Source organism: Argiope bruennichi, chromosome 9 (genome assembly GCF_947563725.1).
Source record: "Argiope bruennichi chromosome 9, qqArgBrue1.1, whole genome shotgun sequence".
NCBI classification, from domain to species: domain Eukaryota; kingdom Metazoa; phylum Arthropoda; class Arachnida; order Araneae; family Araneidae; genus Argiope; species Argiope bruennichi.
In genome coordinates this window covers 56955913-56970336 of record NC_079159.1, presented here as the reverse complement: position 1 = coordinate 56970336, position 14424 = coordinate 56955913, and the positions used below count along the sequence as shown (strand labels likewise).

At 31.1% G+C, this 14424-nt stretch overlaps 1 protein-coding gene across 2 annotated transcripts in view; it reads right to left on the bottom strand.

The window, feature by feature from the left end:
* The window catches only part of LOC129984662 (calcium-transporting ATPase type 2C member 1-like), a 104882-nt gene that overhangs the window by 47276 nt on the left and 43182 nt on the right, over window positions 1-14424 (bottom strand). The window contains exon 1 of one of the 2 annotated variants that reach the window (XM_056094588.1): window positions 9575-9666. The exons of the other annotated variant lie outside the window; for it this stretch is intronic. Coding sequence (XP_055950563.1) covers window positions 9575-9613 — 39 coding nt within the window. The 5' untranslated portion in view covers window positions 9614-9666. Of the gene's footprint in view, window positions 1-9574; window positions 9667-14424 lie in introns of those variants that run through there. 2 annotated transcript variants of the gene reach the window in all.

Genomic DNA, 14424 nt, shown 5'->3' with positions numbered 1-14424 from the left:
TTTAAACGAACATTAAGATTGGCGAACCATCTGGTCGCCAAAGGTGGCTAGTATATATATATATAAATATACAGGGTAGTTATAATTAAACTTCCCCTTTAAACAGCATCCTACAACGCAAACGGGTGAACAGATTGCAATGAAATTCGGTATATAGACTATACACGAGATGCGCTCACGGAATTTGGGGGAAAAAAAAAAACCAGTTCCAAAATGTCCACCAGACGGCGCTTTTTTCAGAAAAACATTAGATTTAACACAATAAACGACCAAAACGGAATACAGAAACAATATTAACATTTATTGACTAGTTTCTGACCATCTTGTCATCGAACCACATTAAGAAAAGGCAAGGAAAAAATAACAGTAAGCTGTTTAAGGAGGGAAAAAAAAAAAACAGTTTTCAGAAACAAAAGCAGATTTTGACGAAATTGCACAAGAGGAGCAGTTGTTAATCGTTCCCAGAACGATGTAGGGAAAGGTGCTCCATGTGACCATCCTCCTTCACCTGCAAAATTTCAAGTCGGTGGACAGTGTGTTCAATAGCAGATCATAACTGATCAGGTGTGATGCATCGTACAAGCGTTATGGAGTTCTTTAAAACATTCAATGTCGCAGCACCTCCACGATACACCGAACTTTTTAAGTGTCCTCATAAACAGAAATCGCACGAATTCAGATCCGGAGAATGTAGTGATTATGAATTACGAAAGAAGAGATTAATAACATGTTCGTTGGTGAAGTGTTGTAGCAATAGCGCCTTCAAGCACTCTTGGATATGTGGGGGCGCACCATCCTGCATGAAAACGGTCGATGAAAGGACCTGCCTTTGTTGTAGTTACGGCACAACAAACGTCTGCAGCATGTCATGGTATCGATGAGCCCATAACGGAACATGTGACAGGACCACGTGCAGTTATTTCCTCAAAGAAAAATGGTCCAAGGATGAATGTCGCCGTGAATCCAAACCTTTGAAGACTGACCTGAATGAAAGAAAAACCTTTGAAGAATGTAAGAGAACTTTAATGTGCATCTGCGGATTTTCCTCAGCCTCAATGCGGAAATTCTGTGTTTTGACTGTCCCATTTAGGTAAAAATGAGCCTCGTCGCTCCACAGAATATTCCAAGGCCATGGCAGAATCAACAGTCATTCTGTTGAGAAAATTGACTGCGAATGAGAGATGTTGTGGCCTGTCCCTATGAAGCAGCTCTTGGGTATGGTGGATCGTGTATGGGAAGCAGTGCATTACGTTTCTGAGCATTTTTCAGACGGGGCTGTAAGAATAGCCTGTCTGTCGAAAAATTGCATGTGCGTTACTGCCACAAAATCTGATGTCTGTGTCTGTTCGGCAACAGCTATTCTTGACGGCATCAACAAGTACCGGTATTACAGGTTTACGGCCTTTTCCAGATTGAGCTCCTAACGTTCCCGTCGCTTAAAATCTCTTAATCAAGGACCGAACACCTTTAGTAGATATTGGTCCGCGCCGTAGGTTCTTTACACGACGAAATTCATAAACTGCAGCAGAAGCATTCATCTTGTTTTCGTAAAACAGCCTCATTAATAACGCATGTTCAGCTAAAGATACCATTATCATTACAGCCGGAAACATCGACATAAAACATGACAACGTCTGCAAACGTTTCATGCCCAAACTTGTTTAGCATAAAGATTCCTCTTCTTCACAAGCATGCAAATCTCAACATTTTTTTCCTAGAGCTGACAGCTTTTCCCAGTTTTACACTTTATTACTTATTATTCTTGTTCTGGATTGTTAATATTGTTTCTGTATTCCATTTTGGTAGTTTATTGTGTTAATGATTTTCCGGAAAAGGCGGCCTCTGGTGGATGTGTGTGTGTGTGTGTGATGATATTTTAATTCAAATTTCAATTTAATTAATTTCCAAGACTTTATCTTAATTTAGCCCATCGTAACTTCATTCTAAAATATTCTCTTATTTCGTGATCCAATTCCACTTTCTCTACTTAATTAATTCGAGAGAAGCTTTATAAAATTGCTGAATCGGCTAAACGCCGACACTTTCACACGCTCAGCGTGAACGGATAAAAAAAATGTCCAGTAAGCACATTCTTTTTTAAAAGATCCCTGTGTTTCCTTTACATGTGATTGACACGCGTCAGAAATCAATACCAAAATCTTATTAACTATGGAGAAATATTTTCCCTATCAAAATCTAAGGTTATATAAGAAAAGGGATAATTTATGTCTCCCTTCTTCCCCACTTCTGCTTTGTACCGCACTGTGGCGCAGGCGCAATGTCCGCGCCTTTGTTTGTAAATAATTATGCTTTCCCGATGGATATTAAAATTAATTTAAAAATGTTAAAAAGTCTCTTCACTGTCTTCAAAACTGCATCCTGCTTCACTTCAAATAATGCTTACATATATATATTGAAATTCAGTGAGCGCATCTCGTGTATAGTCTATATATCAAATTTCGTTGCAATTCGTTCACTCATTTGTGTTGTAGGATGCTGTTTATAAGGGAAGTTTAATTATAACCACCCTGTATAAATATATACTTTTGAATAAAGGGTGGTTTGGGGTTCTAGGCACCATGAATGGTGATAATCTGCAGAAATTTTCCTAAAGTTATATCACAAGAACCGTCACAGTAAGTAGTCTTCCTATAGGAATCCACCAAAAGAGTACTGGCCTAGCTAGTATGAAAAAAAAAAAAAAAAAAAAAAAAAGCTAAAAGCAACAAGGATTTTTTTTTTTAAAGTATAAGTTTCAAGATATTTCTGATTTCAGTAAAGGAAACATTTCAGATCTTATAAAAATGTTACTAAAAATCAAGAAAATTTTTGGAAGAAAATATTCGGCAGACCACTCGATTTATGAAAAGGAGAAAAAAACAACAACCCTGAAATCTATCTTAATGCAAGTCTCCGACAAAGTTAGATAAATTAACTACGGCAACCATTATCCTTTTCATTATCTTTCTACCTTACTCACTAGATATTGCTCTCTTGCTGTGAAATGAAAGTGCGAATAAAATATAGTAAGTTATAAATTCTCTTGCATTTAATTATTAATCAGTATTTTTTATTCCAAACGTTGGACATAAAATTTGTCTATGAAATTATTCGTTCTTTTTATTTTTTTATAATGTTCAAGTTTCTTTTAACTGTAGTTCTATGTTAATAAACCCTTTTGAATAACATTACAAGCTGCAAGGATGTAGAACCTTTCAATTCCATATCCTGTTGATATAAGGGATCATTGTCAGGCTTTTTTCTCAATATCTATTCCCATATTTGTACTATGGTAGGTAATTGAAAGAAGTGTTAAGATTCCATTAAGAAAAGAATATCCATCTCGCTTAATCAAATATCACATGCCAGAAGAGTCAAAACTGTCAATTTTCATTCAAGCGGGGTGAATGGACTGCTATAGGCCTGTCGCGACCTAAATGAAGGCTGGAACTTGTCTGGAGCTTCAGAAATAAGAGCGCGGGTGGGGGGGGGATTTCGAGTAAGAGGTTTCATTTTAGGTAAGATCCTTTTCTTTTATTTAGTAATAAAAATTTTATTCTTTCTTCAGAATGGCGGAACTGCTTACTTGAAATTCATCTATCCTAAGTAGAAGGTAACGTCTTTCAACAACGAAGTGTGTGCAATGCATGTAGTTTTAATTATTTATTCAATTTGCAGCGTATTTAAATGCAAAAAGTTCTCAGTGATTTTTAAAAAAATAACAAATAAATGGTGATCAAATAGAACTTACTGTTTAAAGAAAGGTACTGGTGTTCACTAAAATATTTCTCGAGTTTTATTAGTTTAAATATCAGGATTATATAGTAGAACAATTCAGTAGTCAACAAATATTTACGAATTATGACAAGACAGGCAATATGGAATCAAACAAATGTAAGGTACTTAAATTTATGTGTCAAACAAACAAAAAGAAAGTATTTCCAATGAACAGAACAAACTATTTTATTAATTACTGATGATCACATGTCATTTGACCATAATGATCTATCTTTCGCCGGTCGCTTTATAATCTTGGTTTCGTCAGGAAAATTTTTCTAAGGTTTGTTTCAAAATTTCAGATGGCAAATAATTATTCTTTCAAGATGTTAAAATGAAACAAGCTTTCCTTTCTTCAGTAAAACAACTGGTATATTAATCATTTTTCGAAATAATTAGAGAATAAAAACTTTTTAAATAAAAGCAATTTATACAATATAAGATAAAATAATCCGTCATTAATTAAAATATTAAGTAATAATATAAGCTCATACAGTTTTTACAAATACCATAAAAGTGATGCGTCCAATATTTCATATAACAGATAGCAACTAGTAAGATTCGACTGGTTTTATATGAATTTGCATTTTTTATTTCTCATATACGAAATACAGAGAAAGTATTACAATTGTCGAAAACTCGAACTCGAAATTTTAACTAACTGCCACGTTTCAGATATCTCTGAGTTCGAAAAATACATTTTTGGCATTATGTCCGTCTGTTTGTGGACAAGGTAACTCAAAAACACTCCGAGCCGGGCGGATCAAATTTGGTATATATGCTTTAGACCGAATTTGTAGATTTCTAACAAATTTTGAGCGAAATTCATTAAGAGATAGTATGGTTGTTCGATTTCAAGTGAACTCAATCGCTACACAACATAGAGAGCTAAATAAATAAAATCTTGATACACAGATTTAACATCTAAGATGTAGTTTCTTATTAAACTTTGAAGAAAATCGGTCAAACAGTTGGTCGTCTGTCGGTCTATACTTTCTCATGCATGTAAACATAATAACAGATAGACGCAATTATTTAAATCAATGAAATTTAGAATGTCATCTAGTAATTACAGTTCTATATCAAATTTTGATTTTAATTGGTTGGAGAAAAAGTTTCAAATCGCACATTTGTGCTTTTGTATTAACCGTATTCCAGCGATTAATCGCTAAAAATATCAAAGATCGCACGGTAATAGGCTCTTACATGCATGATAATAAGTTAACAGCATGTAGTTAATAATAAACATTTCGTAGAGAGCATACGAGAAGGTTTCGGGAAGACGACTTCCATTGGCTTAATGAGACAGTATTTTCAAAACGATCAGTGTATAATTTCGGATGCAGATTTTTCTAAGGTCAAATTATAGAAAAAAATTGGCTACAGAGTTGCTTACCATTTCTATCGCTAGTGTGATAAGGTCATACTTTTAAAAGGAAATATTGAATAAATCTCTATCTAAAAGGATAAAACTAAATTCCTTTTAAATTTCATTATACACAATTATGCTTTTCCCCAGAAAAATGTCAAATATGAATTGACAAACAAATATTAATTATGATGCAAAGTCTGGTAATGATTTTTCTGAACAATGTCTTTATGCACTTTTATTCAACTTGATTTTTTATGTTTATGAAGATGTCATTGAATTTTCACCCACTTCCTGGTGTGCCAAAAAATTTCAGACTTGGTACATTTGCTTATTCTCGATGACAATGAAATATCTAATTAAAGGTTATTCGTTTCATTAAAATAAATTTTAGTTCCTCCCGAGTGGAGTATTGAATTTCAGAAAAGAATTGATTTCAAGATAATATAATAAAAAACATATAAATTTATAACAAGGAAAAATAAATACAAAAGGTGGAAAATACTTAAAAATAAAAGAATATTTGATTGTGCTAATAAAAATGTGTTTTTTAAAAACTATTTTTGTCAAATTAATTTCCATTTAAGGAGATAAATTTTGGAAAAAAACATTACACTTGATTTTTGCAACTTTCCTTCGTTATTACATCTTTCATTCCATAATTATAATATTTAACAGATTATTAAAATCGATTATTGCACTATTGATTTCAAAGATCATCAGTTATTTATAAATTGGTACATGATGCATGCGAATGACAACTCATCTTTTTAATATTGCAATAAACCCACTAATTCAGAAACTGCCATTTTAGAGATGAAGATAAATTGGAAAACACATTAAAAAAATTTGCATTTTATCTAGTTATTTATTTTTCTAAATGATATTTAAAATTCAGTTAAACAAAGCTGAACCATTGTAATTATAAGCGTTCGAAAAATCTTCCCGACAATCAAAGCTAACGAGCAGATCGAAATATGGAAAGAAAAAAGAGAGAGGGGGGGGGGATAAATTCATTTCATTTTTCAAGGAGGGTGATAAACAAATTAAAAAACACGGGCGGACAAAAAGACCGGATATCCTTAAAGCATTATACAATCAGGAAGTTAGTCAAGCGATTAATGGTCAGTTCCTCACAACTGAAGGATGTTTCACATTCAAAGGGAAAGGATGAAAAGCAATTTGCTAAGTATTTATTAGAATAAACATTAAAAATATAAATTAACGTATTTTTTACATAAATTAATAATTATTTACGCATTAATATTTTTAATTACATATATTATAAAGTAAGATACACATACATCATCTTGAAACGAGATAAACACATCACAGACTATCAGATTTGAAAGAAATAAATTTTAATATAAAGCAAACATTTGTCTGTCTGTCACAAGTCACAGTTCCTAGCTACATGAAATTTTTATACGCATTCTAGGATGTATTTCTATGCCAATTGCGTTATTTGCAACTTTCAAAATTACTCGATTCTTACGATAATTAACAAAAAATCAAACTTCGATGTTTTTGCTTAATTTTTCGCCAATAACTACAGACATAAAAATCAAAGAAATTATTTTCGCACCATCCTAAAAAAAGTGAACATTTTCTTTTTACTGATTCTTAATTCTTCCTAAAATTCATAATTTTTTTTTTTAAATTTTTTTGTCACAATGCTTTTTATAGCTGAAATTAAATCTATACCAATTTTATTGTATCAAATCCTTCACTCATACGTTTTTATAAATGTGAAAGTTACCTTTAACTGGAATATTTTTACCACATTTTTCTTTTCTTTCAACTGCTTTGTTAACGAGCATAGTATAAAAGTACTTCCAAATCATCAGACTCGATGGCTAGTTTTACATTCTATAGAAACATGACAATTTAAATAAATATTTACATGTTTAAAAAATGGTATAGTCAAAAAAAAAAAAAAAAGAAAGAAAGAAAGAGGAGAAGCTAGAGGGCGGGAGGGAGCACTTTGACAGCTCGATTAAAATCAATTAAAAACCTCAAAAATGTAAGTTTTTTTTTAACTCTATAATTATTTTGCATATTTGTACTACACCTCTTGCAAAAAATCTAGAATATAAAATTGGAATGATTTAAATTTACAAATATTAACGTCTACGAAAATAATGTTTTCAATCATATCAGAAAAGATAAAATTTCCCACGGGTTTCATTATATAGAGGGTCAATCCAGTAAACGACATTTTGAGCATTCAACAAAATTTTATCAATCACATTTGGGAAATACACGTTTTTCTATGTGTGATATCTGAAATTTCACATCTCCATACAATTAAATGAGTTCATCAACAAATTGCTTGAACTCCTTTCCACCCAAGAATTTCATCATAACAAACATTCCAAACTTTATTTTCGAAGAACTATACCATCAATTTCCTGGATCACACTGAGTTTCAATATTTCATCCTGTTCATCAGATATGCTACGCAGAGAAAATGAACAACCAGATTCATCTTGCTATTAATGGTAATTCTTCCACTCGTAATGAATTGCTCTTCCATTTACAAGTCCCTCATTCTTAATTGGATTTGTTTAGAAATACTTGGAAGAGATTAATCGCTTCCTATCAATTGTAAAATTGCGGAATACGACTCCAAAGAATCTAAAAAATATCTCACGAAGAGAATCAAAAAGCATTCTCTAGTCTGCACAACTAAACACTTGTTTAAAGATCTCATCTTTTTTTTTTTTTTTTTTTTTTTTCCCATCATCATTGCTCAATAAAGTTTGGCACTTGCTTTTTTCAAAAGGAAATACTCGATTTTTATTTTCAGTGATCTTTCAAGGAATATAATAGCACTATGATATCATGGCCCCATTAGAAAAGTTCATAAACACATTGAATAGAACATATGTAAGAGTATTAAAAAAGCACTGCTTTAATGTCTAACAATTTGATGAAATTATGCATATGAAGTTTTATCTAAGCGATTTAGCTGAAATTAAATATAACCGATATCTCTGGCAAGCCATGTGGTCAACCAAAGTCAAATAGCAATTTAAAAAAAATAACTTTCACTTACAAAGCGATAATTATTCTTTCGGCTATCAAATATTTCTACAAGGCAAATAACGAGACATTATTCATTCAGTTTTTCGACCTTAAAGAGCCCCCAGAACTACAATGCCAAAGTTCTTCGTACTATCTATCCACTTTCTCCGTTCATCATACGAACGAATGGCTAAACATTTTCTTTCAATCGAATTCGTTTGGATTGTATGCCATAAATATACAGAAGAGAATGAATCAGCTCATTCATTTGGAAGATGATATAGATTAACAGTTACTATTATGGATTTCATTTCAGGATTTCAACTTAAAAAAAAAATTGTTTTCAAATTTATCTAAAATAAGTTTTGAATGAAAAATCGCAGAAATTGCACTCAAGTCAGTTTGGCCATCAATTCAAGTTATCTTCAATCTTTTTCGACAAAATGTCATTTATTCCCGAACATGGACATACTTTATAAATGTTAAATTATATATCGCCGAATTTTCTTTTTATATATTTTTTGCGATCATCATGAAATTGAAAAAAGAAATCTTTTCCTCTTTCCCTAAATATGAAAATCCGAGATCCAACTTAATGGGAAAAAAACTTTCTATTTCAATTAAAGGGGCATACAATTCTTAAATCTGAAGAAAATTTTCTAGTTTGATGTCTAATATCTTTAAAACAATTCACACTTTCCCCTAGAAAAATATCTATCCACATATTTTCAAACCCTAAACTAGTATCTATTTATTTGAGAGAAAAATATATATGGGCAAAATTTTTAGTGAAAAAGTTAATTAGTCTCCTTTTTCGCAGAATTATTGATAAAATACTTGTCTAAACACAATATTTTGGGTATCTAAGTAATCTAAATAGTCAGTTTATTTATATTTAAATTTATTTTCTATTTTATATACTAATTTAAAACAAAGCGTCAAAATGAATTACAATTTCAACTTTTCAAAAACCCAGAATTTTTTTTTCAAAAGAAAATATATAAGAAATTGAGGTTTAATTTATGACACATAGCATAATATATATTCAGTAAAATTTCCATGTAAAAGTATTTAGTAGTTTTTAAAATATTGTGTAAGTAAAACCAAAAAAACATCTTGAGATAAACAGTATTAAAGTTATTTTTTACTATAAATTAAAATATTTTAAATTCTAACTGTTTGAAAGGAGTTCAGTTTAAATATAATGATGTAGTACATATTGTGCAAAAATTTCTCAAACAACAAATCGAAATTTCTCACATAAAAATCTGTAGTAATGGAAAGAAACTGGAAGATATATTTAAAGTGAGAAAAGCAGGTTACAATAATAAAGCACTCTTTTACAAATTATGCTATTATTAAAATAATTTTTGGCTTAAAATATTTAAGATATTAACTTACCGAACAGTTAAAATCCTCCTGGTCCATATGATGAGCCATCCCTTTTAGAATTTTTATTTTATTTCAGAAAGCAACTTTGCTCTTCTCCTGACTCTCCTTTGTTGAATAGTGTTTTCCTTTGCCCTTCTTTCTCTTTGCTTAATTCTCCTCCAGGTTCAATGTTTACATTGAACAGCTGATACATTTTCCCTCATTACTTTCATAATTATGGGAATTTTTCAAAGCGGATTGTTTTAAAATTCTTCAGAAAAGACTGGAGAACAATATATATTACTTTAAAAAAATTGGAAATTTTTGAGATTTAACAATTAAATTCCGTTAATTGATTTTTTCGACCAAACTGTGCATGAAAAATACAAATTCAATTACATACAGAATTACGTGAAACATATTTGCAAGATTAGAGATAGTCTTAACTACTATTAAGTCGTCGCAATCATCAATCGTCTTTCTACCATTCGGATACATCTCATCGGCCTATACCTATTTTTTCATTTGACGAATGTCCATAATTGAATGTTTGTATTTTAAAGTTATCAACAGGTGAAACTATTCTCCAGAAAGTTATGAATTGTGTAGAACATAACAAAGGAATGAGAATTTCTTTAAGCATATAATAAGAAAAAAAAGTTCAAAATTTCACCACCAGAAGGCGTTTTTAATGAATTATATATTTAGCATACATTTAAGATAGTTTATAAATTTTATTACAATGAAACATATTCAACAAGACAGCCATCATTTTAGAACTTGCAATCGTACAATAGTATGTTCCACAGTTGGCTGTAAGATGTTCTTGGAAATACTACAAAACGTAACATGAAATACTATTTTTAAGATCAAGTAAGCTTTTTGGATTTTTATAATTTATCAGTTATTTCAAAAGTTCTAAAAGTCACATGGATTGCAGTCGAAGGATCGGCGACGCCTGATGGCATGTTTTTCTGTGAAGTGATTTTTTTAAGGACGTCCTTAACACCAAAGCTAATGAGTAGAGAAGCTACATCTTGCATAAAAGTTATACTGAAAGGCACTGATGTACATATAGATATGAAACAATTTTGTTCTATAACAATAATGTATATAGCTGCCAGGTGATTGAGTATGTAGCTAGATTTGCAGCACAAAATTCCTCGAAAAAATAAAGGTTGTGAATAAATGATGCAATAAATGTAAAATTGAATGCGAGTTTTCTGGTTCATAAATTCGGCATTTGCGAATATTCGCTGAAAAGTCCAGATGAAAGAATGCGTCATCTGTGCAGAGGATTTCCAAGATATTTTGATTGAACCTCAAATCGAGGAAGAAACTGAAGCGAGAACCGGTGTCAAGTCTCGCAATTATGTGAAAACCATCTCTGCAAAAGTTGAAGTTTCTACTGACAATACCGAACGATACTTCGATCATCTTCTGGGCAGTTGAAAGCGGAATCTCCCATTCTTTTGGTACACGTTGGATACTGATACTAACTAATGCGTTGGTAACTTAGTCCTCTTCACCTGATTTAAGAATTTCTCTATTTCTTCAGTGAAAACATATTTTCTTCGTCTTTCAGAAATAATATCAGATGAACCTGTTATAAATTGGGTAATATTAACTACCGTCAATCCATGAATTTTAACAATTAATGAAATTTTTTGCACCCCCTTCAAAGTCCGGTATTTTCTTAGAGCAATTACAGCGGAATCACTAACTTGGTAAAACAATTTAGCAAAAATCGATATGATAAATGACATCTTGATTAGCAATTGCATGCAAATTTTAAAAAAATCCGCAAAAATTTCTCGATTTTATAAAAATTGCTCCTTGACATGGACAAAATTTGCGTTTTTCTTTCTTTTTCATCATTTATTTTAAACCTTTTGTTCGAAAATCAATTGTCGGGCAAGTTTTTTTTATCGAGTGCAATTATCGAACGACATCCCGTTAAGAGACCTTGTGCTTCTTTGCTCGCGCATTTGAAGATAAATATCTTAAGGGAACTCAAATGCCTGCACCAAAAGGTATTTCGCAGCTTGAATGTTTTGTTTTTCTTATGCTAACTTTCTTATGTTTTCTTTGTTAAAAATTCTCACAAAGTAATTTTCTTTTGTAAGTTTCAGTACAGAGCAGCGAGCTAGAGTGTGTTCAATGGCAGTTGTAGTTGAAGGTGTAACCAACTGGGTTTTTAAGCCTTTTAACAAAAGTTTATGGTCCACTTTAGAGAATACGTAATTTTATGAGATCATTTAGAATAACTTATGGATAAAACGATGTGAAATTAAAAAAAAAAAACAGCAACAAATGCTTAATTCATTAAAAAAAATTTATCGCGGTAAATCGCAGGAAAATTGTGAACTTTTTTTTTTAATTATTCGCTCAAATAATTCCTTCATTATATTCTACACAAAATTTCACAACTTTCTAAACAATAGTTCTGCCTGTAGATGATTTGTTATTTAATTAAGATACACTTTATACATATGAATTCTTGGGAATTCAAAAATATTTTTGCACACAAAAAATTTCAAAACTTTTGTTTTAAAGCAAACAAGGTTTAGAACTGGATGACTCTGTTAGATGAAATATTTATTTGCAAAACAATAAAACTTAGTTGATGATTTGAAATCTTTTTTTCCCTTCACTATAAAGTTTAAACTATTTCTGCGTGCTAATATTAATGGGCCAACTTTTAAAATTTAAGAAAATACAATTAAGTTATTTCCGAGGTCACAAAATTTGAATTTCAAATATTTTGTACAATAGCGAAGGTTTTAGATTTCTTCGGGAGTATTGTGGGTACCGCGTATATCATGTTGAGGTTTAAAAGGGTCTGGTGAAGAATCTTGGCTTACTTGTTAACCCAAAATGAATTGCCAATCTTAAATGGTAAACTTTAATAACTTTAATACTGTGCTTTGTTCTTTACGAATAGATTGTTCTAACTATGTAAACATTCTTGGCTCAATTGTTAACCCAAAGAGAATTGCCAATTTTAAATGATTAAATTTAATACTTAAATACTGTGCTTTGTTCTTTACGAATAGATTGTTCTAACTATGTAAACATTCTTGGCTCAATTGTTAACCCAAAGCGAATTGCCAATTTTAAATGATTAAATTTAATACTTTGAATGCTGTGCTTTGTTCTTTATGAATAGATTGTTCTAACTATATAAACATTCGGAACATTTTGGCATTTCTGGTTTCATTTTTGGTTGTAAATAAATCTGAAGTGGCGTCATTCAGTAGAGTTTAAAATCATTTTATTGCAGTCCACAAACACATAAAAGATTTCATATAATGACATTCACTATAAAACTAAAAGTAAGATGTTCTATAGAGACCAATTAAAAATTTTTTGTTATTATGCACGATAATTTTCTTTAAAGGTGAATCAATATTTTGTCATGTCATTACGCCATCCACAAATTTAAAGAATTTTGGCCAATTATGCATCTCTAGAATTAATGCAGGGAGAGTAAAATAAATGCTTTCGCGTTACCTTTGTCGGTAATAAAATTCCATTGTGTCATAAAAGAAGGTGAATCAACAGCCAGATGGCAAAATGAAATTTGCATGAAGACAGGTGAAATTAAATATGGCCAGTAGAGGACAAAATTATAAATTTTCTAACCTGCGAAGCTCGTAAATCAAAATCAAGGATATCCAAATATCAAGACAATTCTAGTTGCTATAATGACCGAAAAATTAATCTAGCTCGTTGCATAAGTTTCTACCCGGAAGGAAGTAACTCAATGCATCTATTAGTAGTGGGATAGAACTGTTAATTTTTATTCAGATAGCTATAATTTTCGCATGAAAATTATAGCTATCTGAATTCTATCTATCAATAAATGTTTTCGCGTAATCTATCTATAGCATTAAATCAAAATTACTGAATAATAACAATTCTCCTATTGTGCGGGTCTTATTAGAGTTATCAGTTTGGACAGCAGCAAAATTTTGAGTTCAATTTCTATATTAGATATTTAGTATTTTTCATACTGGCTCGATCAACTACTTGATTTTTCCCTTGGTAATGATTCCGATTATCAATCAGATGGATTTGACATCTGGGACAGTTGTAGGATATGATCACCACCATGACTTTTTTTAACTTATTTATTTAAACTTATGCATATGCACTTCCTTGTCCGTCAGCATCATCAAACCGATAAATAATAATAAATCAACGTGGTCATAATGGAGAATTATCAATACTGCCTTTTTTTAATTGATTAATAAACTTCGCTTTGTCGGAAAGCAGTTGCTTTAATCTACTTACCCCATTATTTCCTTAATGAATACATTCGCACTTTTTACTTTCTCATATATTTAATAAAGAACCGTCATTTATTTATAACCGTCAAAAATTCCGAACACGAGATTTTGACGAATCTCCACGTTTTATAAACCTTCCTGAGTTTGAAAAAACACTTTTTTGGAAAATGTTTATCTGTCTGTCTGTGACAAAGGTAATTCAAGATGAAATCTGGTATACGGTTTTTACATCAAATTTGTAGATTTCTATTGAAATTTTGAAAATATACGTTCAGAGGAAGTCAGCCGGTCGAATATAAGTTAACACAGTAACTACATAACGAAGAAAGCTAGATAGTCAAATTTCATCATACAGATTTGACATCAATAGTGTAGACACCTATCAAATTTTCAGTGAAATCCACTAAGAGGTTGATCGTCAGTCAGCCTGTACTTTCAAAAACTTGTAAACACAATAAATTAAAAACGCATTGACTTAAATATATCAAATCTAGTATGGGATTTTTTGACTACAAGTGTAGTTTGTCAACGTTTTACTTCAATCGTTTCGGAAACAGGTGTCTAAAACAAAATTTCGATTTTTGAATA